At 45.4% G+C, this 25,920-nt stretch overlaps 1 protein-coding gene across 1 annotated transcript in view; it reads left to right on the top strand.

Moving 5' to 3' along the window:
* The window catches only part of LOC144755784 (26S proteasome regulatory subunit 8), a 156,388-nt gene that overhangs the window by 76,661 nt on the left and 53,807 nt on the right, over positions 1-25,920 (top strand). The window contains exons 7-8 of the mRNA XM_078645025.1: positions 11,413-11,539; positions 12,322-12,512. Coding sequence (XP_078501151.1) covers positions 11,413-11,539; positions 12,322-12,512 — 318 coding nt within the window. The remainder of the gene's footprint in view (positions 1-11,412; positions 11,540-12,321; positions 12,513-25,920) is intronic.

Genomic DNA, 25,920 nt, shown 5'->3' on the forward strand with positions numbered 1-25,920 from the left:
ATTGCACATGGCAAAGGGCCAAGGTACCTGCGCAACCTTCTGGCCATACATCGCCCCTCCCGGGACCTTAGATCTGCTGGAACAATGTTGTTTCAAATCCCTCGTGTGCGCAGGAGCAGGATGGGAGGCAGCTCCTTCCGCTTTCTTGCGAGCAAGCACTGGAATAATCTCCCGCTCAACCTGCGCATGGAGCCCTCAGAAACATTATTCAGATCTAAACTAAAAACCTACCTTTTTCCAAGGGAATAACTGAGTCTGTAGCCTGGGGGCAGACTATTCCCCAGTTCTCGGCCTCTTCAGGGAGCTATAGCATTTCTTAGCGCAGGGACACACTGTTTTTAGTGTAACCATGCGCTCTATAAGTGGTTTTATTATTAGGGTTTAGGTTTCAAAGGGAAAGGTCATTTGTTTATTAAAGGTTAAGTAAACCTCTGCACCAAAAAGGCAACATGTTCAATTAATATCTAGAGAGACGGCCTGGCCCATGCGGTTAGTGCAACAGGACTTTGTATTGTATTTCTGTAACCGATTCATTGTTGAAGGGCTAAAGCCCTTTGTATACACTGACCTATAGTTCTGTGGTGCATGGATGGGAGAAGTGTTGATAGCTGTGTTATCTAGTAGATTTGATTATTTGTGTTGTGCATGATCCTCAGAGAGTGTATTCCGAACTTGGCAAAGCTGCATGTGAGCAAGGTTTATACTTGTGAAAGAAGATGAAGTGTGAGGATAGGCTTGTAGGTAGCAGCTACTAACAAGTTAAGCTTGTGGCCTGAGTCTTGATTATGCATTTGATTGTTTAATGATCTGATTTTCTCAGACCGTTTATTCTATAATGTGCATCTCTGTATTGAGAATTAGCCACCTCCAATGCAGGTGTTATGGTAAGTAGAAACTAATTACAGTGGGCAGTTCTTGATTTCAGGTTTCTGCTTTTTATTTTTTGCAAAGTCTATGGTATTTATTGTAGAAAGCTGTGTCTTGTCCCAGAGATCAACAGATGTGCAGTGCACAGGTCTTAAAACGATATTCTTCCGACGACTGCTAACCAGCGTATGTTTTGAAGCCAGCTGTAGCATGGCTGTGTTTAAATTGAGAACTTTCTAATGTTGTGCTCTGTATTTTTGCAGTTTGCTAATTGATTTACTAGTAAGTCCAATGCAAAGTTAATTTGCATAAGCCAGACTTAATATTGCCAGAGCCAATGATGCCTGTTTTCTTTTTTAGAGCAGTATTTAGCAGTAGATGTGTTGTCAAAATATCGGAATGAGACTGTAATCACTCTGAAAGATTTTCACTTTAGTCGAAATAGTTAATGGCTGTCCCATTTCCTAGAACCAAGAAAATCTTGGGTTATAGTTTTGTCAAGATCCACATTAGTATTTCTGTTTTCGAGACGATGAGTTTGAGATTATTCTTTAATATCCTTTGTTCCCAGTCAAAGTCTATTAACTAGCAGCTGGTGTAGGACACTTGATTTTGTTGCAGAACACCACTCGCTTCTGAAGTTGCCCAGCAGTCCTGAATTCACCTCTGCCAGATGTTGGCCCCTGGTTGTGAGGAGCACCTTTATGCACTGGGGCCAGCTTATCTACCAGCTCTGCACCCTGTCCGCTTGGCCAATGACTAACCAGCTGTGTTCCCTTGTCCAGAAGGTCCTTGCAACCTTAGCCCCTGTTTGTGTAGCCTGTTTTTAGAGTGCCCTCTCTTCCTCGTAACACTCCAGCTACCAACTCCACCTGCTCTCGGCGGAATTCAGGATACTCCGGACGAACAGTTGGTGGACCATTGGAGCTTTGCTTCCTGCTACTTTAAACCCGGAAGTTGAACCCATACAACTGTCTGTGCTGTATGCTTTACCTTCCTGCTATTTCCTCATATAGGGTTGTATGGTGCGTAATTGTACTCAACTTTGAACTATTTGCTATCTTTTGAAACTTCATAAGACATACAGTACTGGCCTCTGAATGTAGTTGTTGGTTGTGTGTGTGTGTGTATGTGTGTTTATAAATATATATATATATATATATATATATATATATATATATATATTAGTGTAGAGTGTGTGTACTATATACAAATAATTATTTTTCTAAATTAGTCTCTATTTATTCTTTAACTGTTTGCCTCATTTATTGCTTATGTGAGTACAACAAATGCTTAGCACTACCCGCTAATAAAATTAACTACTCTCCCAGACTACCACAAATAGAGCGTTAGTATTGGCTATGTCATCAAATTGGGGACTCGCTGGACTCTGAACAGCGTACTCTTCTTTTTTTACTGCACTATATAGAGAGCTAGCTTCCTACAGCTGGTGGTCACCAATACCTAATGACCGGTTTGTCAGCAGTAGAGCAGCACCGCATTATTTAACACACAGACCCCAAAGGTCGTCCCAGGTAGACATTAGTTCTGATTTTAATCTGCATCTATTCTGCTAGTTTTACAGTAGATTGTGAGCAATATATGTTGATATATTTCTGAAGGCTGTACATTCTTTAGACCTTTTTGGTTGGGCATGTAGCCTCTGAGATGCTTTGAGCCTAGTATCTTTTTTAACCCTTTCGCTGCTAAACCCCCCCCCCCCCCCCTCCTAAGCTCCCTGTAACATTTTGTCCACATAAGGTATGTATGCCAAATTTGCGCCCTTTCCTTCCAACATCATAGGGATTTTAAAGGTACCCACGGTTAGTGAGTTCCCCTGAAGGAGACATAGAAATAAGCTAAAATACATCTCAAGTTTGTATTTTTTAGGAAAAATGGGAAAAACTGCTTCAGAAGAAAGCATCTGTTTTTTCACCCTGCAAATGGTATCAATAAAAAGTTTGTGATGCTAAAAATAATCATCTTCCCAGCTTTCATGGACAAGCAGACGTTTGTCAGAAAACCACATTGTTTTAAAGTTTTGGCATTTTATTCGGACATAGCCTATTTTTGCTATTTTTTGTGCTTTCAACCTCCTTCCAGTTAGTGGCAGAAATGGGTGTGAAAGCAAAAATGGTTCCCGGACAGCTATACATTTCTGAAAAGTTGACAAAATTCTGAATTCAGCAAGGGGTAATTTGTGTAGATCCTTCAAGGTTTTTTTTTTTTAATAGAAACTACCAGTTGAAAATAGGAAAAATTGAAAATGAGTTGGAAAAAAACAGCCATTTTTGCCAACGTTTTCACCTGTAACTTCCAAGTATGACAGAAGTTTGAAAGCAATATACCTTTAAATCCGCTGGGCCCTTCTGGTTGTGGACTTGCAGGTTCACCAAGAACACGAAGAACCCAGAGCCAATAACTGAGCAGCATCTTACCGTGGTTTTTCATTGTGCACCGGTTATATAGCAATTAATTTGGTGAAATATAAAAAGTGAAAAATAGGTATCAAAGACACTTGCGTATTTCCGAAATAGGAACAAAATGTAAAGTTATAAACAGTAGCCATTTGCCCATTTCCGAAATTGTGGCTACCCATACGAGCCTGCGAATTGTAGGACATTTTTCAAAGTGACTTCTTTTTTAAACATTGTCTTACATTGGGTAGGCAGAAAAGCATAGAAAGTCAATAGGTAATAATAGCTGCTCCTCAATTCTGAGTTCCCATAAGTCTCTCGATAAAAATGGTACCTCACTTGTGTGGGTAGCCCTAGTGCCCGCGGCAGGGTACAACCCAAAACGCAATGTAGACCCACCACATTTTTACAGTGTAAACTGACCTTTTTTTCACAATGTACCTAACTGTGGATTTTGAATCCTCGCTCTTCCGACATCTTGGGAAATCTACCAAAACTATACATGTTTATAACTAGACACCCAGAGGAATCCAGGAAGGGGTGACTTGTGTGGCTCTCACCAGGTTCTGTAACCGAGAACCCCCTGCAAACCTCAAACTTTATAAAAAAAACAAAAAAGGAAGTTCTGGAGTTTGCGTGGGTCCACAAAATTCCACCTTCCCAGCATACCCCAGGTCTTCCGTTGAAAATGATACCTCTACGTGTGTATGGCTTCTGTTATTGCTTGGAGATCTCACATTAATTAGTAGTCCTGTTATGTGGTTGGTTGTCACATTTGGGCAACAATCTTGTTTGGTTGAGCCCTGTTAGACTATGGTCTTCTGGAAAGTAGAAATTATCGGCTTCACTATTGAATTCTGTATGGTGCGCATTTAGTCATGTCTCTGGTATGGCAAATCGCATCTTTTCTGATTGAGACTGGTGTAGTTCTGTGATGGGAAAAGGGGCACAATTGGGTGGTATATGAGCAAATATTTGAGCTGAATAGCAATCCTGAAAATGTAACAAGATTTAGAGTCCCAAAAACACACAACTGTAAGCTGTCCTTGACGAGCTCTGTTGCAATGCAAATGTAAAATGTAGTGGAGGTTCTGTTATACCGAAGAAGGCCTTCCTTCCAATTATTTCATGTCGGCGAGTGAGAAGAGCCCCAGAAATAAACTGAAGCTTTACATTAATACAACTATCAATCCTTTGCACATGCTCAGGATATTGAATTTAGAGAAAGCAAAGCAGAGTAGCAAGTGCTAGCGGAGTCTTTAGACCCATAAAAGCAGCAGAAAGGCCACGTGAGGGAGTCCTGCTTAGGTTCGCATGAGTGGATGCATGGTGCAACAAGCATTTACAATGCAATGGTTTTACCTTTGTTAAAGTTAGAGCTATTGGCATTGCTCTTGACATTTTTTTTATTTATGTTTTTTTTAACATAAATAAATGGCATTGTCATTTACAATAGCAGGGCAGGGCACAGGGAAGGGGGGCGAGGAGAGACGAAGGAGAGCTGCGGGCTCAGGGAAGGGGGGGCGAGGAGAGACGAAGGAGAGCTGCGGGCTCTTGTTGTAATGCTTGCATGGATGAGTTGGTGGATGCATGGATGGGTGTATGGATAGATGCATGGACTGGTGGATGGGTGGATGGATAGATGCATATATACAGCCAATCCCTCAACAATTTATGCAATCCACCAACCCATCCAACCAACAACCCATCCATGCATCCACCCATACATCATGCATACATCCATCCATCATGCATCCATCCACCCACTGTGTCCCACTCCGACCCCTCTAAATATAACTCATTTTTTCTGTATATAGAGATGACTGTATTCACTAGTATATGCAGTAGACCTTTCTACTCTAACATTCCTATGTGACTCTTGCAGTACATCTATTCATATCCCTTCCATATGTATATAGAAATATAACGAGAATCAACAGTCTCTTCTTTGTGTGACTACATCTAGTACATTTCAATTGTTTTCCAGTTTGTATCTTTTACTTAACGCATGTAAATCAAAGTCCTTAGGTTTGGCAACTGGTTCTTATGTAAACCGCCCTGACACCTTCGGGTAAAGTTTACGCTACATAAAATCACATTGAATAAAACTTTACCCCACAAATGCAACCATTTATTTATTTATTTACAAATTTGTACCGCGCTAGGAATCGACTCCCGAAGGAGTATCTCCGCGCCTTTTAGCACCTTCAGCGAACAAAAGAGACACTAGCTGTGTATTGTCCTAACCTCGGAGTGGAATTTTATTTCTGAAAGAGAGAGGTTTTCAATTTTTTCCTAAAAGGAAGGCGTTCCCTGCACTGTCTGATAGATAAGGGAAGGCCATTCCACAATGTTGGACCTGCCACAGATAAAGCTCTAGACCCCTGTCTTGCCTTCCTAGCCATAGGTACGCATAACAGAGCCTGTTCGCTAGACCTGAGAGATCGTGTGGGAACATACGGGATGAATTTGTTGGCCAAATAGGCCGGGCCTTTCCCAGTGAGACATTTGTGCCTAGGCTTACATTTTACGGCCTCGAAGCACACAGAGAAGGGACAGTTTACTAAGTCGAGGCTTTGTAGGGTGCATGGCAGGGGACAGTTTTAGGCGCCAAGGGAGGGTAGGGAGCAGAGTCCGAGTACTTCACGGAGGTAGGGGGCAGTTTTGTATTGTTCAGGGCAGGGGGCTGCGGTACTTTTTGGAGCATGGCCTTATTTTAAAGGGTCAGTTCAGGTGGAGGAACGGCACAAAACACGAGGCAGACAGAGGGCAGAAGGACACAAAAACGAGGGGAAACAATTATAACAGAGGGCAGATTGGCCCAAAAAAAACAGGCAGAGGGAAGAAGGACACAAAAACGAGGGGGGGGGGGGGATGATTGTAACGGAGGCCAGAATGGCACAAATCACGAGGCAGACAGGGCAGAAGGACTCAGCAAGAGTTCTAAACACACAAAGCTATTGAGGCTTTCATCAAGTTACAGGAACCCCCATCCATACACCACTGCCAAGCACAGAAAAGCAGCTAATAGAAGGTAGAACTGGTGGCAGAAGGCTAGATGTCATTCTTGCTGATAAGTACTCGAGCACGAGCTCTGCTGTGTGCAGGGTGAACCCCCGAAGTTACTGGGGGCAACAGCACCTCTAAGGGAGCCCCTCTGAAGTCCTCCATTAAACGGGTAGAGCTGCTTTGATGCATCGGGATACTGCTCCCCAAACTGCCAGCCTTGACTACCTTGTTATTCTAATAATTCGACATTTAAATGTTATCATTTAAATGATGTCAATTCCTCGCCATTGAGGTTAAAGGTTGTGTGACATCACTCCTTGTCTTGTAAAATGTTAATTCATTCTAACTTCTGAGAACTTTCTAAAATGAAGAACAAAGGGGTGCCTGACAGAGAATATGAAGAGGGGGGGCTGAAACGCAGCAGGTCTGTACTGAGAAAGAGAAGGGAGGGGATGCAGACAGGAAAGAGGACGGGAAAACAATAGAGGAGGAGCGGGAGTCGCTGATTCAAGGCTGGGTTTAGAGGACTCCAGGGCACGAACCTACTAGATGCCATAAACCATGGGCCAGGGCGGGTTTTGGGGCTATGGGAGGGGGCCCTTTTGAGGAGGTGTCAGAGCTGGGAGTCCTTCATAGGTAATGCAGCAGAAGCTCCGGCGAATGCATGATACGCACATAAACCAATGTATTCTTCTGAACACACTCTTCAATAGAAAAGAATTCTGGGAGGAGCCGCAGTGGGTGCTATGAAGCCGACCCAACGCACACTGATGTACATGATTTATTGTTTGGGTTGAGTCCGATAGCAGCACGACATGTTGATACACTTGGATCTACGGGAGTTCGTATACAGATTCAGTAGACGGACTATATGTAAAATATGAATCTAATGCAGGCTGAAAATGATTTGAGCTCATATTTTTGAGGAATGAGAAGGAACCATAATGGACTGTAGGGATAAAAATTAGTCAAAACAAATTGATATGACAAAGCATTCGATTTGTATTTAAAAAACACACACAAACAAATTAGGCCTCATTATGGGTGCAAACGTGCAGTGGCATTAAGACACAGTAAAGCATTCAGTGACTAGGTGGTGGGGGAGGTCTCAGCGCATCTGGTCCTGGGTCGAAAGGTGCAAACAGTAAGTGGGGTAAGTAGCCTTACCCAGCACTGTGTGAAATGCACGAGGGATGGAGGTCACAGGGGTAGTGGAGGGGACAGCAGCGCTGTTCACCCCGGTGGGGCTGAAACTGAAACCAAACGCCACCATTTTAGGACTTGGTGCACTGAATGTTGAACGGATCGGAGGCTGTGTCCGGCTGGTTACACATAGCTCTGCCGCGAGCACTTAAGACAACGCAAGTCTTGGGTGGGAATTCACAGGCTGGGCTGCTGCGTCCCAAGGTCATTTGGCGCCTAAAGCATTGGAGCCCTCCTCTCAGAGCTACTTTCACAGTCTCTGCCCTGGATGGGCATGCCCTCGGATGCCGACTGTTCTCTGTCTGAGTCTTTCTACTTTAGCTACGCGACCGCTCTGTCTCCTGGGGCAGTGCTGCCCCCTTCCCCCCAGCACTGGTAAATTGCACTAATGACAGCCCTACTGACTACATTCAGCCATTCACGCTGCAGCTTCTGCCCATGCTCAGCACTGGGCGCCTAAACCACTGGGTGCTAAAGTAAAGCACCTCTCTTTGACCATCTGTCCCCCTATTCACAACAGGGCAGCGCTGCATTTCTTAAAAGGCGAATGCTGTGTTCACCTATGTAACCCCTGGAAAGTACCCCCCATCTCCCACCCCCAGGGAGGCTTTAGGGTCACGGAAGGTACACATGAGGCCATGTTTGCAGTAATTGCTTCCACTACCCCTGCACACAGCACATGGACCAGCTTTGCCTTTCACAAAGCCTGGTGGGAAGATGCCTGTGTACAGGTGTACCGAGTCAGCAGAATTCGACCTTAAGACGCGGCTGAGACTCAGCAGCTCACCTTCGCAGTACCTAGGAAAAGAGAGAAATAGTGAGAAATGGAGAGAGAGGGGAGCCGAGAATAAAAAGAGAGGAAGGGGAGAAGGACGGAGAGCGAAAGGGGAGAGAGAAAAAGAGAGGGAATGAGAATAATAAACCGAGAGAGACGAGGATAGAGGAGAGAGAATGCGGGGGACAAAGAGTGGGAGGGAGAATGAGAAAAAAGCGAGATAGCACGGGATTGGGAGGGGGTTTGGGGTAGAGTCAGGAGTTCAAAATGCTTGGCGCCTTTTCTAGAGGTGAGGGGGCAGGACTCATTCCAAGCAGATGACGCCAGGAGCTGGCTTCACACCAACTCTAAAGGCACACTCAAGATGAAGCCACTGACAAATGTCTGGTGATGCCGAGCGAACAAAAGCAACAGAAAGCCAACATCTGGGCACTGGAGCTACTCACCAGACTGGCAATGCCTGCTACAACCCCACAACAGCGCTGGCACGTTCCCTCTGCCATCAGCTCTTGGATAAAACAGCATTGATAGACAAAAAACATGAAGCAAGGGCCACCCCTTCATCTGGGGAAGACACGACCTGGTCTGTTTCTGTATGTGTACGATTTTAAGATGTAGTTTACCATCATTCTGTGCATCCGTCAGACGGCAATGGCGCCCCGTTCGCACAATACGACACAAAACAGCAAGAATTGTACACAAAGCAACACACGCACAGCAGGGTATGTGAGAGGAAAGGTGCCGTGTTATGTACAGTGGGATACCGCAGCGAGTACAATGCTGCAGTCAGCTGTTCCTCACAAAAGCAGCCGCCATAATCTGTTTGGGTTTCAAGGACCCCGTTCTGCATGTAAATGGGATAATAATCTGGGGTGAATCCAGGGATTGTGCGCAGTGAGGAAGCGTGTTTCACTGGCCTTGGTGCCCGCCATGAGTGATTGATCGGATTCACAGCACAGAACACGACACGAAGGGAGCCATCACGGGCCAGTCCCTGGCAGGGGAGAATCGCAGATGAGAGAGGAGAAGCGCCTAAGATCTGAAACTGCGTCTGCAGGGGAGCGTGTAAAACAAGCATCTCAATATATTGCCAAACAAGGCACTCACCGGGTCGCTTAATTTTTCATCTGGATTTAAATGCATCGAAAGCTATATGTTGGCAGCGAACAAAACCTTAGTACAAAATATTTACGAAAGTTAGTTTATCACCTTTACTCCTCAAACACACAAATCAGGTGCTTAACACAAACATAGCACATTGAACTCCATGGGGTTCTGCCTAATACAGTAATAACTACAAATGATGTCCAGATATTTAGGGTTCACGAAATGCAAATTAGAAAAATAAGGTGAACACCTTTGGCCAAGTATTTGCCTGTCAAATGGTTACCCTGTTGTTACCCGCTTGTTTCACTTCACTTCCTTCCACTTCCCTACCCCCACATTAATACGTCCTCCCCTAAATTCCCCTCACTTTCCTTCACTGCCACACCCTTTGCTTACATCCCTGTTTCTGCATCACCCCGTTTTCTTCTTCTCTGCCTTGTATCCCTTCCCTCCATGAAGCAAGATCCACTATACCTACGCCTTCCTTCCTGCCCCTCCTACGCCATTTTACAGCCCTTCTAGCGCTGTCTTACCTCTCAAGCTCGCCCACCACATCGGCCGCCGCCTTTTCAAATGACCCTCCTCCGGCGTTTTCTCACCTGTGTTGTTGCTCAGCCCTATTGAATTCCTCGGCGAATTCTCTCGAAGCTCAGTAACGCCCCTCTCCGGTTTCCCTCCTGGTCATTGGTGAATTTCACACCAAAGAAACAAAAAGAGGACACACGGCGCGAACCCTTGAAGACGGTAACAAAATAGAACGGGCATCTTGGAAGGGCGCGCGGTAAAATAATTGTTGACATTATCAGTAAGAGGAAAATACGTTCTTCCCTAGACTGTCAACAATTTTGTATCGCTATCACAGTTCTCTTTTAACGTTAAATAAAATAATAATATTTCAAAAAGAAAAAACGCACGTTATTCAGCTAAACGATGATTTGTTTTCTTGTTTAAAAATTGTATGCTCGGTTCGTATTCCTTATTGAACTCGTTGCTTCAATTTTAAATTGTACACAAGGATGAAAAAAGTATCCTCGTAATCCTTATTATTCAGGACGAGGCTGCGACGTAAACAATGTAAACGAGCAGTAAGGCGGGTGCCGGCTCAATGCCGGACCAGATTCGGGGGCGTTCCCGAGAACAGGCTTTTGGCTGACGTCACCAAAAGGGAAAAATTCTCGGGAACGCCCCCGAATCTGGTCTGGGATTGACAGACAGAGCCCTCTACCAATGGCTAGCCTCCATTTATGGAGCTAGCCAATGGGAAGAGGGGGCGGATACCCGACCCCACATAGAGATATCATTAGATTTTGCTAGCGCATGCGTACTTCGTACGCATTGCCAGCAAAACCTAAAAAGAGAGCAACAAGAGTGAGGGTGACTGTAGCAGTAGATCGCAAATGATGCACAGTATTTAAATCCTCATTGGGACCAACTAATTTAGAGACTAATTGGTGGATAAAGCTAAAAGACCACATACGTTGAACCAGATCCACATTGCTAACACAGGTGTAGGCCTGCAGCTCATGCATTTTAATTGTACCACAGAGTGTAGCGCTCCTGCTCATGCAAAATACAACTCAAGAAAGATATTGGGAGCCATAATTGTGACATGCGCAGTAACTAAAATGGTCGCCTAGTTGCACAGCTCTTTTTGTTTGTTTGCTTGATTTGACAGCTAATATTCCGAGCCCTGAAAGTCTTGTCACAAAGTAAATATTAAATATAGAGACTCCATTCATTATTAATTTGGCCATTTGCAGTCGCATTATTGTCGTGGAGAAATGCTTGCCCAGCCACGCTACAGTTAAAAGTAAAGTTACGTTCTGAAACTCTTAGTGCTTAGAATGCAACATGTTTATTCTGAAGCTTGTACATATGTTAAGGAGATGCTGGTAATGTGATTATTAGTGATGCAATTTATTTTTTGGAGTAACGAAATAGCGCAATGAGCTAGCTAAATAAGCACATAATTGAACTTCCCTTCAAGCTGTTTTGTCCAATTTAACAATATAAATGTAACTATTACAATTTCAGGGTGTTTTATTGTATGGACCCCCCGGAACAGGAAAAACCCTTCTTGCTCGAGCAGTGGCTCATCACACAGACTGCACCTTTATCAGAGTTTCTGGGTCAGAACTGGTGCAGAAATTCATTGGCGAAGGTAGGCTTTGAAAGAACATAGTTTTTGGATGCTCTTAGGGTATTAATATTGAATAAACACGCTTCTGAGTGTCATTGTTTGCAAGTTCCTTCTGTTAACTATGTCAGCAGAATTAATCAGCATTTATCTTCACTTGTTAGCTAAGTCCCCAGGGTGAAAAAAATATCTCCAGCTAAAAGTGAACATTTTGTAGGTTTTATTAAAAAAGCTTAGGAAATCACGAAGCCAAGTCCAACAGTTTTCGGCACACATGCACCTAATTCCTAAACTCTATTAATTTCCTACGTTGTGGTAAAGGACACAACCCTTAAGGACTAAGAATTTAAGAGTTCCATTGTTCAGGTCATGATCTCCACATCTTTAGAAAATATTCTATTTAATATCTCTTATGACGAGTTGAATAATCCCGTGTTTCTTATTGTTTTTAATAAAATTGAAATTTCAGATGTAATGCACCAATTTTCCTTGCTTACTGGTGTTTAGAACATGATTTATTTTCCTAATTTCCTTCTGTTTTCGACTTTTTCCTTGCTTTCTTTAGCTAGCAAATGGTCAATGACACATCCAATAGGTCTATCTTATTTTAGGTGTTTGTGTTATTTGTTTTAAAGTGTGTGTACGAGTGTTGCATAATTCTCATAGTCCTTTTTTAACCGTTCTGCTAAACCTGGTTAGCTCAGCCCTATAATTTCAATGTATGTATTGAAGGCTTGTAGTTTTCGATCTCATTTCTCTTTGTCTTATGTTAGGTCTTTTTAAACATTATTTATTCTTATTCCTAGGGGCTCGTATGGTGCGCGAACTGTTTGTGATGGCCAGAGAGCATGCACCTTCAATTATTTTCATGGATGAAATAGACTCCATAGGCTCGTCTCGACTGGAAGGCGGATCTGGTGGGGACAGTGAAGTACAAAGGACCATGCTTGAGCTGCTTAACCAGCTAGATGGATTTGAAGCTACTAAAAATATCAAGGTGTGTTATATTATGGTTGAATGTTAATTTCACAGTATTCTTGTAAATGTAATGTAAATGTATGTATACTTGTAAAGCGCACTATCGCCTTTCAGGCATCCTTGTGCTGTATACCGCTGTGGAACCCTTCCTGGCTTTCCCTGTGAGATGCCCCCTACTGGGCACCCCCAAGGTGAAGCCAGGCATCCTAGCGCTTTCGGGGCCATTGTGGAGATTAAGCAAGCTATTGCCCAGAGTTGCAGAGTGGGACCCATGATTAGAGTAGGCACCGAGGCGAGAATTATCGAGTCTGTCGACATTGAGCCCAAGACCCTGCCGCGTCGGGAATTGAACCCTGGTCCCGGCCCAGACCTCTGCCTCAGGGTCTGCCGCTCTAATCGGTGAGCCACACTTCTCCACTTAAGACTTGAGCAGTGGGTTCTTGGTTTCGTTGGAGTACTATCAAACTAGGAGCAGATATGGGTTACAATCTTCAGTTTGTGTTATGAGCTAGTGTTTGTTCAGTGTGTGATAAGAGGCGCCTTCATGCTTTAATTAAACTTTTTTTTTTGAAACTTTTTATTGAATTTAAACACAAGGAAACAAAGAAACAAAACAAGACAAGGCATTACAATAGAAATGTGTCACCATTCGGCCCGAGGGGGGGGTACAGAATTAAATCAGATATCATTGCAAACAATAAATCGGGGGGAGGGGGGGGAAAGGAAACCAGAAGTACACAAAACATCTATATTCCTGCGGAGGAAACATCAGGTTGGGGGGAAGATAAATCAGTATTACATTCCGATATGGGGGGAGCACATATATCTCCACGGTACGTGTTCCACTGAGTCCAAACTTTCCCCCATTTGCCAGGCCTGCCACGGGAAACATAAACAGTTTTTTCTCGAAACATGCACCAATCCATGTTTTGTTTCCACACCAGGACTGTCGGAGGCCTCTGAGCGCCCCATAGCTGGGCAATGTCACGCTTGGCAACCATGTTACCCAAGGTCGCCCATCGAAGCTGCGCCAGGTTGTAGTCATTCGGCTCCCAGACATTCAACAAGCACCTCCGCGCTTCAGGCATTAGTCGCACACCTGTGACCTCACTCATTACATCATGCACTCGATTCCAATAGCGCAGCACAGCAGGACATTCCCAAATAATATGGAGAAATGTGGCCACCATACCGCAGCCACGCCTGCACAATCCATCCGCCGAGAACCCCATTCGCACAAGACGCGGACCAGTTACATACACCCTATGCAGAATTTTGAGTTGGACAAACCGAAGGCGTGCCAGGATAGCCACCTCTTTCGGGGAAGAGATCGCGGCCTGCCAGTCTTCATCATCGAGTTCCAGACCATCATTGGTCCACAACCCTCGAAGGCCATCCAATAGATCAATCCTGGTATTAATAAATTTTTTATAGATGAGCGAGATCGTGCTATCAGGGACATACCCATCCAGTATCCGATCTTCAAGCGGGGATGCTTCCGGCACGTCCGAGCCTAGGGGAAAGACAGACAAGATTGCGTGCCGGACTTGCGCATATCTAAAGGATTCTTTGTCATTCAGCCCATACTCAACATTCAATTCCTCAAACGTCTTGACCCTACCCTTGATCCACACATCATCGACCCTGCTGATCCCAATCATGTCCCACCGATCGAATCCCTTCGACTGCCAAAGGGAGCCAAGTTTTTCCGAAGCATAGAGTGGAGTAGCACGGGTCAGCCTGTCAGCCCAGCCCGTGGCCGCCGTAGCCCGATACCACACCTGCACCGCTGTTTTAGTGGGGCCCGTAAGAGATCCGCCGGCTGACTTCGCGTATAAAGCCCTGTTGTAATCCCCACCGGGTAGTAACCATTTATCCATCGCAAAGGCCGGGTTTAGTGAATGAGCATAGGTGCAGTGGTTGATGGCCCCTAATTGAGAGGCCCAATAATAGCGACAGATGTCTGGGAGTGCGATGCCGCCATCGTACCAAGGGAGCGTGAGCTTCGAAAGGGCAATACGAGAACGGCCCCCCCATATCAATAGTCGCTGTAAACTTTCAATCTCCCGGAAATAACCGGCTGGCACGGCGTCAAGCGTGTTTTGAAGCGCATAAAGAAATCGGGGAAGCGACATCTTAAACAACGCCGCTCTTCCCAAAGGAGAGAGAGGGAGTTTTCTCCACTTCTCTATATCAGCCCGAAGGCGTCGGAGAGGGGGCAACAAATTGTGCTCATAACGAAGCGTGGGGTCTAGGGTGATAAAGATTCCCAGATACTTGAATCCCTCAAGCACCACCGAAATAGGACATCCACGTGGTAAGTTACAAGAGTATATCATCTGCATACAGAGATATACGGTCTTCAAATTCCGGAGACCATCTAATACCTTTCAAGGATGGTTCCCATCTCAACCAAGCCGCCAGTGGCTCCAAAGCAAGGGCAAACAAAAGTGGGGACAGAGGACAGCCCTGACGCGTACCCCTGCCAAGCGCAAAGGAGGTCGAAACACGCCCATTCACCACTACCTGGGCTAAAGGGTCAGCATAAAGCAACTGTACCCAACGAACAAAGGTGGGCCCAAAACCGAATTTAGAGAGGACCGCCCAAAGATAAGGACATTCAAGCGTATCAAACGCCATGGTGGCGTCTAGAGATGCCAAGACGGCCGACTCCCGCAGAGTCCCCGCTCGCGCAAGGACGCCATGCAGACGCCGAAGATTAAGTGCCGTATTGCGATGTGGTATAAATCCGGACTGGTCCGGGTGAACAAGATCACCTATAACAGACACCAAACGAGTAGCAAGAACTTTGGCCAGGATTTTGGGTTCAGCATTAATCAGAGAAATGGGTCTGAAAGATTCGCAGCGTTCACGTGGCTTTCCCTCCTTATGGATAACCACTATGGAAGCCAATCTCTGATCGGGAGGAAGAGACCCTTTCTCCAGTGATTCCAAGAACATCGATCGCAGATACGGCGCCAGTACATCCGGACGGAGCTTGTAAAGCTCGATGGGGAGTCCATTAGGGCCCGAGGCCTTCCCGGAGCGAATCGAGCGGATAGCGGTCGCAATTTCATCAACCGTGGGCGGGGCTTCCAGCAGATCCCGCTCCGGGTCAGACAAGCATGGCAGCGAGATATCGCGTAGAAGCAAGTGGGAGTCCTGCTCAGGTCTATCTGACACAGGGGAGTACACCACCCGAAAATAATCGGCAAACCGCGCAACGATTCCAGCAGGGTCAGTGATACTGTCACCATTCAAATCGACTGACAGGAACAACTCGACTCGCGCATTCTCTCCTATCCAACCAAGCAAGCAATTTCCCAGCCTTATCTCCCACATCATACAGACGCCCCTGCTGTTCACGACCCATCTCCTTCGCTGCGTCAGTCACTAGTGCTCTATATTCATGCTGTTTCAGATCCAACAAGTGCAGCCTCTCAGGGGAAACCCCAGAGTCCAATTCTCCCTCAAGAATGGTAAGTTCAGTCTCAAGACGGACAACCTCCTCACGCCTACATCTCTTAACATTGCCAATCGATGAGAGGGCCTGTCCCCGAATGACAGCTTTATACGCCTCCCACAAGGAGACAGAAGAGGATACTGAACCCACATTTTCCGCAAAATAATGATCGATTGCTTTAAGTAGTTCCAGTCTAATCTTAGGATCACGGAGGTACCATGGGTTGATCGGGGCAACCCAACCTTCCGATCCCAGACGTGCATTCACAACCAACCATAGTGGGGAGTGATCTGAAATACCCCTGGCAAGATGTTTCACCTCACCTATGAGGGAGGCCTGGGAGGAGGGCATCAAAACATAATCCAATCTCGAAAGGCTGCCATGTGCCCCAGAGTGAAAAGTATACTGCTGTTGCCCAGGATGATGTAAGCGCCAGCAATCGGTCAGCCCCAGCGCCTCCAGGAAGTCCCCCAGCCAGGATTGAGACTTAGCGAGTACACGGGGAGGGTAACGATCATACATCCCAGACACCACTGAGTTGAAATCCCCCCCTACTACAAGCAAACCCTCGGGGACTCCCAGGATCACTTTTCCCAGATCAGCATAGGTCGTAGTTTGAAGGCCTGGGGGTATGTAGACCGAGAGCAAAGTAATCACCCTCCCCTCCCAGCGCCCTACAATGGCGGCGTATCGCCCCCTATCATCAAGTATGATGTCGTCAACGGCAAGAGGGAGGGAGGTCCGAACCAGAATGCCCACCCTTCTGGAGCCTGAAGTGAAACCTGAGTGTGCCGTGAGACGGTAGCCACGCCTATTCATGGCGTGGTACGTATTACCAAGCAAGTGCGTTTCTTGAAGCAAAACAACATCAGCAGACAAGCGTCGTAGCAACTGTAAAACCACCCCCGTTTAATTCTGTCACCCAACCCATTTACGTTCCAACACAGTATACGTAGTCCCCTATCCCCCATCCCAGAATCCATCCCAGGTCCCCCCCCACACCAGCCGCGACACTGCAACACAGAAGATCAACAGCACTATGCCTTGAATAAAACAGAGAAACACAAACCGAAACCCTCCAACCCCCCAAAACAACATCATACCCCCCACCCGCACCCCTGCGTAAGACTCGAGAGCCACCCCAACTTGCAGTGTGCCTGTCGCCCTAACATACAACTAATCTACGAAAAGAACCCCAGAGGAGGAAGACTCACCCGACTCCCACCCACACCCCATTAAGACAACACAGTAGCGAACAATAGTAGCATAGCATCAAACCACTGCCGAAAGTCAATACGTTGGTCCAGGAGCCGCTGCTCTCCCTATTCCTGCACCATCGGGCCACCCTCCGCTCCACCGGAGTGTTCCGAATGATCAAATTGCCCTCGTCCCGGGGGCAACGAGTCCAACCAGTCACCAGCCGCTCCAGGATGGTCAAAGAAAAATGTTCTATCATTGTAGACCACACGCAACCGAGCCGGGAAAAGCATGGCATATTTCATGTCTCTGTCCCTCAGTCTCTTCTTCACCCCCTGAAATCCCAATCGCTGCTTCTGAACCTGTTGGGTGAAGTCCGGGTAGAAGCTGACCGCGGCGTTTTCATATTCCGTAGGGCCTGATGTGCGGGAAGCCTGCAGGATCGCATCTCTGTCGCGAAAGTTAAAGATCCGCGCAATGATGGGGCGCGGAGAAGCTCCCAGCTTGGGCGGGCCACCCGGGATTCGGTGGGCCCGTTCCACTGCAAAAAACTTGCTCAGTCCCTTGGGCGCTAGATGATTCAGGACAAGGTCCTCCACCAGTAGGTCCACTGCTGACGATTCCGTCTTCTCCGGGACACCGACCAACCGGACGTTGTTCCGTCGTGCGCGGCCTTCAAAATCGTCCAAGCGTCGAGAGAGGTGGTCACGGGCGGATCTCAGATTACCGACCTCCGTCTGTAATTAAGAGACGTCAGCGACAAGACTAGATGTCTTCAGGTCAAGGGATTTGACCTTCTCATTAGTCTTTGCGAGGTCCGCCCTAATCAGGGTAACATCTATAGCAACCGTGTCCAGCTTGTGGGTCAGGGCCTCATACTGTTGTCCCAGCGCGGCCTTCATCCCAGCAATGGCGCCCATGACGTCTTTCAACGACGGATCTTCACCCAGCAGGGATTCATCCCCAAAGTTGGCCGGGGGTTTGGTTATGCCACTCGGAGAGCCCTTTGTGAGGGTATAACGATCCATAACGTTGGACTGCACAGGACCTCCCCGAGTTGCCGGTCTGGTATTGCGTCTCTCCACCTCGGGCTTGGTGGCCATTTTAGGTCGTGCGCCCCGGAGGGTATTCTGAGACCTGGTAAAAATGGCTACACTCGATGCGCCCGCAACAAATCGGAGAATAGGTCGAGGGCCAGCCACTAATCAAGAGCAGTGAAAGTCCGGATCGCCAAACGATAACTTGGTAGTAGAAAGAAGCAGGAGACCAAGGCGACCAAGGCAAAGTCAATGAGGGCAGATCACCAGAATCGAAACCGAAAGCAGAAGACCGGGCAAGGGAGACTCGCATGGGCCGATGTTATTCAATTACCACCCGGCTGGCAGAAGAAGCAAGCCCGGGGCAAGACCATGGAGCAGGCCAAAAATGATCAAAAGTCCATATCTGCGGTTTCCGGGGGCCAAATCGTAATTCGGAAACGGATAAATGATCAGCAAGGTCTCGTCCACAAAAGCCCGTCGTCTAAATCAGGATAAGGTGCAGGATGATCGGTGGAGGTGGCGAAGGTCCGTTAGCTCTGAGCTCACGCGACCATCTTGGGTGCGCGCTAAGCTCCTCCTTTAATTAAACTTTTAATGATCTTCCAGTGTGTAAAAGTCACTCAATGAAGTACATATGTGCAAGATTTTCTATTGTAATTAGTACAATCATGGAAGACGACCATGTTCTAGAACAGTGAATCACTCCATGTGTACACGAGTCAAGAAGCTTCATCCAAATCTATGGATAGTTAAGTTTGGAGGGGAGGTGTGAAACTGAAGATTCTTAACATGTAGAATAGATTTAAAGTTGGATTTGGGGAAAAAAACAAGGAGTCCCTATTTTGTATTCACCAGCAGTGCGGTGAACAAATGTTTAATCCTACTTTAACGTAGCTCCACTGAAGATTTAACTTCACAGAATCCTAAAGGTGTGTGGTAAGTTTGTAATGAGGTGACATTTTTGATAAATCATAGAAAGAAGTTGTGGTAGGTCACCTCAATTCAAACTGACCAACCATGACTTTCTCTTCCTGTTATAAAACAAAATTCTTATTAACTGATGTAGAAGGTAAATGACTATTTGGCTATGAAGTGCTGTAAAAAGATTGTAGTATTTTATATCGTAATATCTTTTTGACATTCATCTACTACCCTAATAGTCCTAACCGCAGTTAAATCTAGAATCCTGTCACAATTTGCACACCGAAATTTTCTTTCATTATATTTTAAACTTAAATGTCAGTGATCATTAAGAAGCCTTGTGTGAAAAAGTACAAGCTACTGCCTTCCAAATCAGATTAGATCATTTGAATCAGATGCAGCTAACGAAGTGCTCATGATTGATTGATCATGAGGAATTTATACTACCTGTATATACAATTCGAAACTTTTCTCATCATGGTCTTAAGCATTCGGGCTTGTGGTAACTCATACCTAAATTAAAGAAAATTGTGATGGTTTCAGAGAAAGAATTGCTGTTTTTTTATCAGAAGGGTTATAAAGTTATTTCTAAACAATACGAAGTCCGTCATTCCACAGTGAAAACATAGTTTATAAATTCATACATTTTAAGATGGTTGCCCATCATCGCGATTTGGGGCGGGGTTGCATCCCAGGGAATTTACCACAAGATCAGACCATATTAGTGATCCTAGAGAGGGAAACTATTCTACCAATCCTGTCAACGAGATTTCATAATTCTGTTAGGAAAATACTAAATATGTATGCCTTTTGTGAAAGGGTAGCCAAGAGGTAACACTTTCTCTTCAAAAAGAACTCTGCTGCACCACTTAGGCCTGGAAAATATACCTAGCGTAATCCAAAGACTACTGAAACAAACATTGCATATCACCTCAAGAACCTGATGCCAGCATTCAAAAGGTTATGGAGGAGGGCTAAAGATTTGGACTTGTTACAGCCACAAGACCTGGACACCTCTCAACGTCCACCATGAAGTTCCATCTACACAAGTGCATTGTAGAGGAAAATGCAAGGACATCTGCTCACCAGCTGAAGCTTAGATGAAAGTGTTTAATTTAGCAGAACCGTGATCCAAAATGCCCCAATAAATCTGTCACTGAAAATCAGGATTTTGGAACAGTCAAGTCAAAGCTTGTAGTGAGGCCTTAGGAGAAATGCAGGTAAACTGATACTTCAAACATGACCAGGTTTAACTAGTTTCCTAAGGAGGACTGAGCCTTGCTTCCTTCTATGCAGTACGAGACTGAACAATTTACAAGAAAAGTTGCTTCTGATAAAAGAAGGGTACCGCCGCTTACTGAATCATGGACTCGACTACTGAATGTTGGCAGATTTTTTTCTTTTCTTAATAATGACAACCTTACATTTGTGTTTTGTTACTTGTCAAATTGATGTGTCTGCTTTTAAGATTTGGTGAGGACGGCCAGGCATGTTTTAATATGTAACGCTGTGGAGCTTTCAGAGGGAGTGTTTTTGATATGACATTAAAATGAGAAACAAGGGGCATTTCTCTTACAGATTATTTGGAAAATGGTATGATATAAAAAAGTTTAATTAATTCAACCTTCGGACATCATTTCCTGAAAAGGATGTAGACTTACTGTCAAGGGCAGTGGATGGGGGATGTGCATACTTCACACTTTGAGGTTTGGCCTAGAGTCTGCTTTAGTTGTCAAGCTAGCGTCATGTTTCCAAAAACATATTTCATACATATAAATACATAGGTACATACATATCTTTGGGCTGCCTTCTTCATCCAAGTGTCATTCACATTTTGATTTGGCCAACCACATCATACAGCATGAGTCGGCACACCAGCACTAGACATTTGTCTTGCACCTTAAATGACGACATTTAGCCTCATCACATATGCACAGCGTTCTGCAAAGGACTGGTGTGCCTGAGCTGCTGGGGCAGTTCATATTTTTTTTATATTATTGCCAATGTTTTGTGTATTACATGTTAGCAAAAAATTAACATGACATGCTTTCCAGTGCTGGACCGATTAGCTTTTCCAATGCTTGTTGTTTTAATTATTCCTTCCATGCATGTATTTTTTACTGTAAATGGTAAACTTGAAAACCACTACATGTGTTCCAAAAGAATATGATTTATAACCATCATCCGTCTGTAAGGTCCCTCTATTGGTTCACATTTTTACAGTCCATTTGTAGTCTAGTCTATAAAATAGCTAAATATTATGCAAAATATCGTGGTTGACTGTTCAGTGTTAAATTGAAACGTTATGTTCGAGGCATATGAGCTGCAGATAGTACACTTAGCATTAGATCGCCACCTGGTGTTGGGCTCGGGTGATTGCATGTTGTTGTCTTCTTGGAAGAAGTCTTTGTAGTCACGAGATAGGTGACTCCACCCTTGGACAATAGTGCGCATGGGCATCGGCTCCATACTTAGATTGGTTTTTTCCGCCACTGGGTTTGGATGAAAGTTTTCCAAGCCGGCTAGAAATAGACTTTTCAAGCAATTCGAAGCGCAAAAATACTTCCCAAAACTCTCCAAACTACTCTCGATATCGACTAACATAGTTTCGACTCAATCAGCTAGATTCCGGTCGTCGACATGGACCGATGGGCCTATCCACGCCGTGAGGCCTACACCACATGGAAAGGACGCCATTCAAGAAATGCCCCGGGTGTGGAGAAAAGTTTCCACACAGTGACCACCACGAGGTCTGTAACCTGTGCTTATCGCCAGAATGCAACGAATCCAGCTGTACAGCCTGCATGTCCTTTCAATCCAAGAAAACCATCCAAGGACGGAGGGCCCGTCGACACGACATGCAGAGATAAGCTCCGGAACCGGTGGATATCTTCGAGGAGGTTCCGCTCGTTCCCAAAGAAGATTCCGATGATCTCCAGATCGTATCAGAGGCAGACGACTCAGATGGCTCCATACCATCGGGTCAGTGAGTACTACTGCCCCTGCACCACACACAGCACCCAGATCGAAGGCAAAGGTCAACACTCTGCCTCCGGGGCCCAGTCGAGACCGAAAATACACTTCGACAGCCCCGCCATCGAGCACGGCTCATAAGAAAATAATTAAGCCTTCCAGTAGTTCGTTTACGAGCAAGCCGCATGTGCCAATCCCACCAGCTCCCTCGGCACCGAAACCGAAAGAAGTCTCTGCTCCGAAACAGTCGACTTCTAAAGACAAGGGTATGAAAGATTCCGGAAGGAAAGAACCTACAAACGCTCCTTCTCAGGAATAGCGCCTAGGATCTCGAACTCACTCCCGCCTGAAACCAGGCTCATCTCCTCCACTCTTCTCTTTAAGAAAGAAGTTAAAGCTATCCTCATGGCCAAATACACTTGAACTGATATTTTTGATCTTTCAAGACTCTGCGCCGATTTGTACTACCTGTTTGATCCCTTTGCACATGTGTTTTATCTGTATTATCGACCTACCTGAGTGTTCATGCTCCCTCTTATTTGTACTACTTGCATTGATGACCTACCTTCCTAACCATGCTCCCTCCTTTACCCACCCTACCTATCACTTACCCCTTGCCTGTGTAAAGCGCTCTGTTATCTGCAAAGATCTTGTTCGCGCTATATAAAACTTTCAAAATAAATAAAATGAAGCCAGCGTCCGATGCCTCGAAGCCGACGAGACCAGCTTCCACTCCGAAGACACCGTCTTCGGTGCCGAAACCGACAAGGCCTGATTCCGATACGCGAAAGCCCTCGAAACAGCCTACCACACCGAAAACCACACCTTCGGTGCCGAAAACTACGAAAAAGGACACTGCAACCACTCCTAAGGCTAAAGACAAGCAGCAACCTCGTCCAGTACAGAAAAAATCGACGACAAAGGTTCCACAAGGAGAAGAACTCCTCCAGCCAGATCCTCTCCAAAAGAAGATCTACATTGACCCAAAGACAGGTCAGGTGTCCACTACACCACACAAGAAGACGAAGGCAGATGACACACCCACACCTGTGGTTCCTGCCAAGAAGAAAGACTCTGCCACATCCCCAATGCACCCTTCTTCACCAATACTTCCTTCTCCTTTATCTCCTGCTCCCCTTAACATTTCACCACAAATGTCTCCTTCTCATTCTCCTTTGTTACCTCCACAATCACCTGAAAATGATGATGAGTATAGTTTAGGAGGAGGGATAGACACAGATGAGCCTTTCCCAGACCCTACACATGATACCGACTGGGAGTACCCAAACCCACAGGATATACCAGACATTCCTGACCCACAGTCATACCCATCAAAACCTTCTCCCCCAGAAGATAACATTGGCTTTGGGCACCTATTGAACACAGCTGCCATGTACCATAAGGTCACTATGCATTCTGATGAGGCAGAGGAGGATTTTCTGTTAGACACATTCGAATAATCGCAAAGATCTGTTTAAATTCTTCCCATGATCAAAGGGTTCATCAAACATGCTACGGAAGTTTTTAAACACCCTGTACGTACTAGGATTTTAAACCCTAGAATTGAGAAAAAATATAGGCCTGCACCTACAGATCCTACCTACATTAAGGGACAACTACCATTAGATTAATTAGTTGTATCATATGCTAAGAAGAGAGCAAACTCACAAACTTCAGCTAAAGCACCCCCACCTGACAAAGAATCCAAGGTCATAGATGCCTCTGTTAAAATAGTTGCGCAAGCTACCAACATATGGCGTATAGCTAATACACAAGCCCTACTTTCCCGGTATGATAGGGCTCATTATGACCAGTTAGAGAAACTGCTAGAACATCTACCTGACCAATATAGGACACATGCAAATGATCTTATGTAGGAAGGCAAGCTCATCTCAAATGCCTCAATCAAGTGCACACTAGATGTAGCAGATACTGCATCCTGCATCTAGAGCTGTAAATACCAGTGTCGTACTTAGAAGACCTGCGTGGCTACGCATTTCAAGGTTTAAACAGGAAGTCCAAACTACCATTTTAAACCAACCATTTAATCAAAACCAAATGTTTGGACCTGAAGTAGACACAACACTTGAAAAAATAAAGGATACAGACACCGCCAAATCTATGGGGGTTCTACAGTCCACACAAACTAGAGGTTCCTTTCGTCGCTCCTTTTATAGAGGGGGCTCCAAACAAACCGGTGCAGATAATACAACATCCTTCAAATCTAACACACAAACATCCTCTAACAAGGGATACTTTAGAGGAGGATATAGAGGAAATAACAACAAAGGAAGAGGTCGTGGTAACAACAGTAATCGAACCTCTTCCGCCTCAAACCCGTGACTTTCCACTGCTCCCCCAACAGCATTCCACTCCTGTGGGGGAAGATTAACGCAATTCATGCCTGTCTGGAACTCCATCACATCAGACAAGTGGGTAAGACAGATTATCCAGTATGGCTACTGCCCAGAACTTACAGCAACCCCTCCACACATACAACCCAGACAGCGTCCAATGTCTGCAGAACACCTTACTCTACTCAAACAAGAAGTCCTGTCACTTCTACAAAAGGACGCAATACAATTGGTTCCTTTACAAGAACAAGGAATAGGGGTTTACTCGCTGTACTTTCTAATTCCCAAGAAGGACGGGACACTAAGACCAATTCTCGACCTCTGGCCCCTCAACCATTACATTGTCAGATCACTTTCATATGATCACTTTGCAACAAGTGCTCCCACTGCTGCGACAGGGCAATTTTCTCACAACACTAGACCTAAAGGACGCCTATTTACACATTCCTATACCTCCTGCTCACAGGAAGTATCTAAGGTTTGTACTGGAAGGACAACATTATCAGTTAAAGGTCCTTCCGTTCGGAGTGACAACGGCACCACGAGTATTCACAAAGTGCTTAGCAGTAGTAACAGCACATCTCAGAAGACAACAAATACATGTCTTCCCTTATCTGGACAACTGGCTCATAAAAGCAAAATCATTCAACCAGTGTGTTCAACACACATCAGACAATTCAAACATTGCACGACTTAGGGTTCACAATCAACGACACCAAGTCGCATCTGCAACCCTCTCATATGCCTCAGTATCTAGACACATCTACAGCTCAAGCGTATCCCAGTCCAGCTAGGATACGGAGCATTCAAGCCTTAGTCACAGTCTTTCAACAGCAACACTCTCTGTAAGCCAGAGTGTTCATGAGAATAATAGGCATGATGACATCTTGCATCTTTATAGTGCCATATGCAAGACTGCAAATGCGTCCGTTACAGGAATGCCTAGCACAACAGTGGAACCAGGCTCAAGGTCAACTAACAGACCTGGTGTTGGTACACAGCCGCACACATCGCTCTCTGCAGTGGTGGAACACCAAAAACTTGACAAAAGAGCGGCCGTTCCTCGAACCTGTTCCACAACTGATGCTCACAGCAGACGCATCCCTCACAGGATGGGGAGCCCATCTCCTACATCACACAACTCAAGGACAATGGAACAGTCCACAAAAATTGTTCCATATCAACCATCTAGAGCTGCTAGCAATATTCTTAGGACTAAAAACATTACAAGTACAGAACAAAACTGTCTTGATCCGGACGGACAACATGACAGCCATGTATTATATACAAAAACAAGGAGGGACACACACTCTACCACTGTCCCAGCTTGCACAAGATATTTGGAGATGGGCCATTCCACAAAACATATATCTGTTGGCAGAGCACCTTCCAGGAATTCACAATCAGATAGCAGATTTGTTGAGTCGGCAGACACAACAAATTCACGAATGGGAAATACATCCACAGGTTCTTCAACCA

This window comes from Lissotriton helveticus, chromosome 5_1 (genome assembly GCF_964261635.1).
Source record: "Lissotriton helveticus chromosome 5_1, aLisHel1.1, whole genome shotgun sequence".
Taxonomy (NCBI): Eukaryota; Metazoa; Chordata; class Amphibia; order Caudata; family Salamandridae; genus Lissotriton; species Lissotriton helveticus.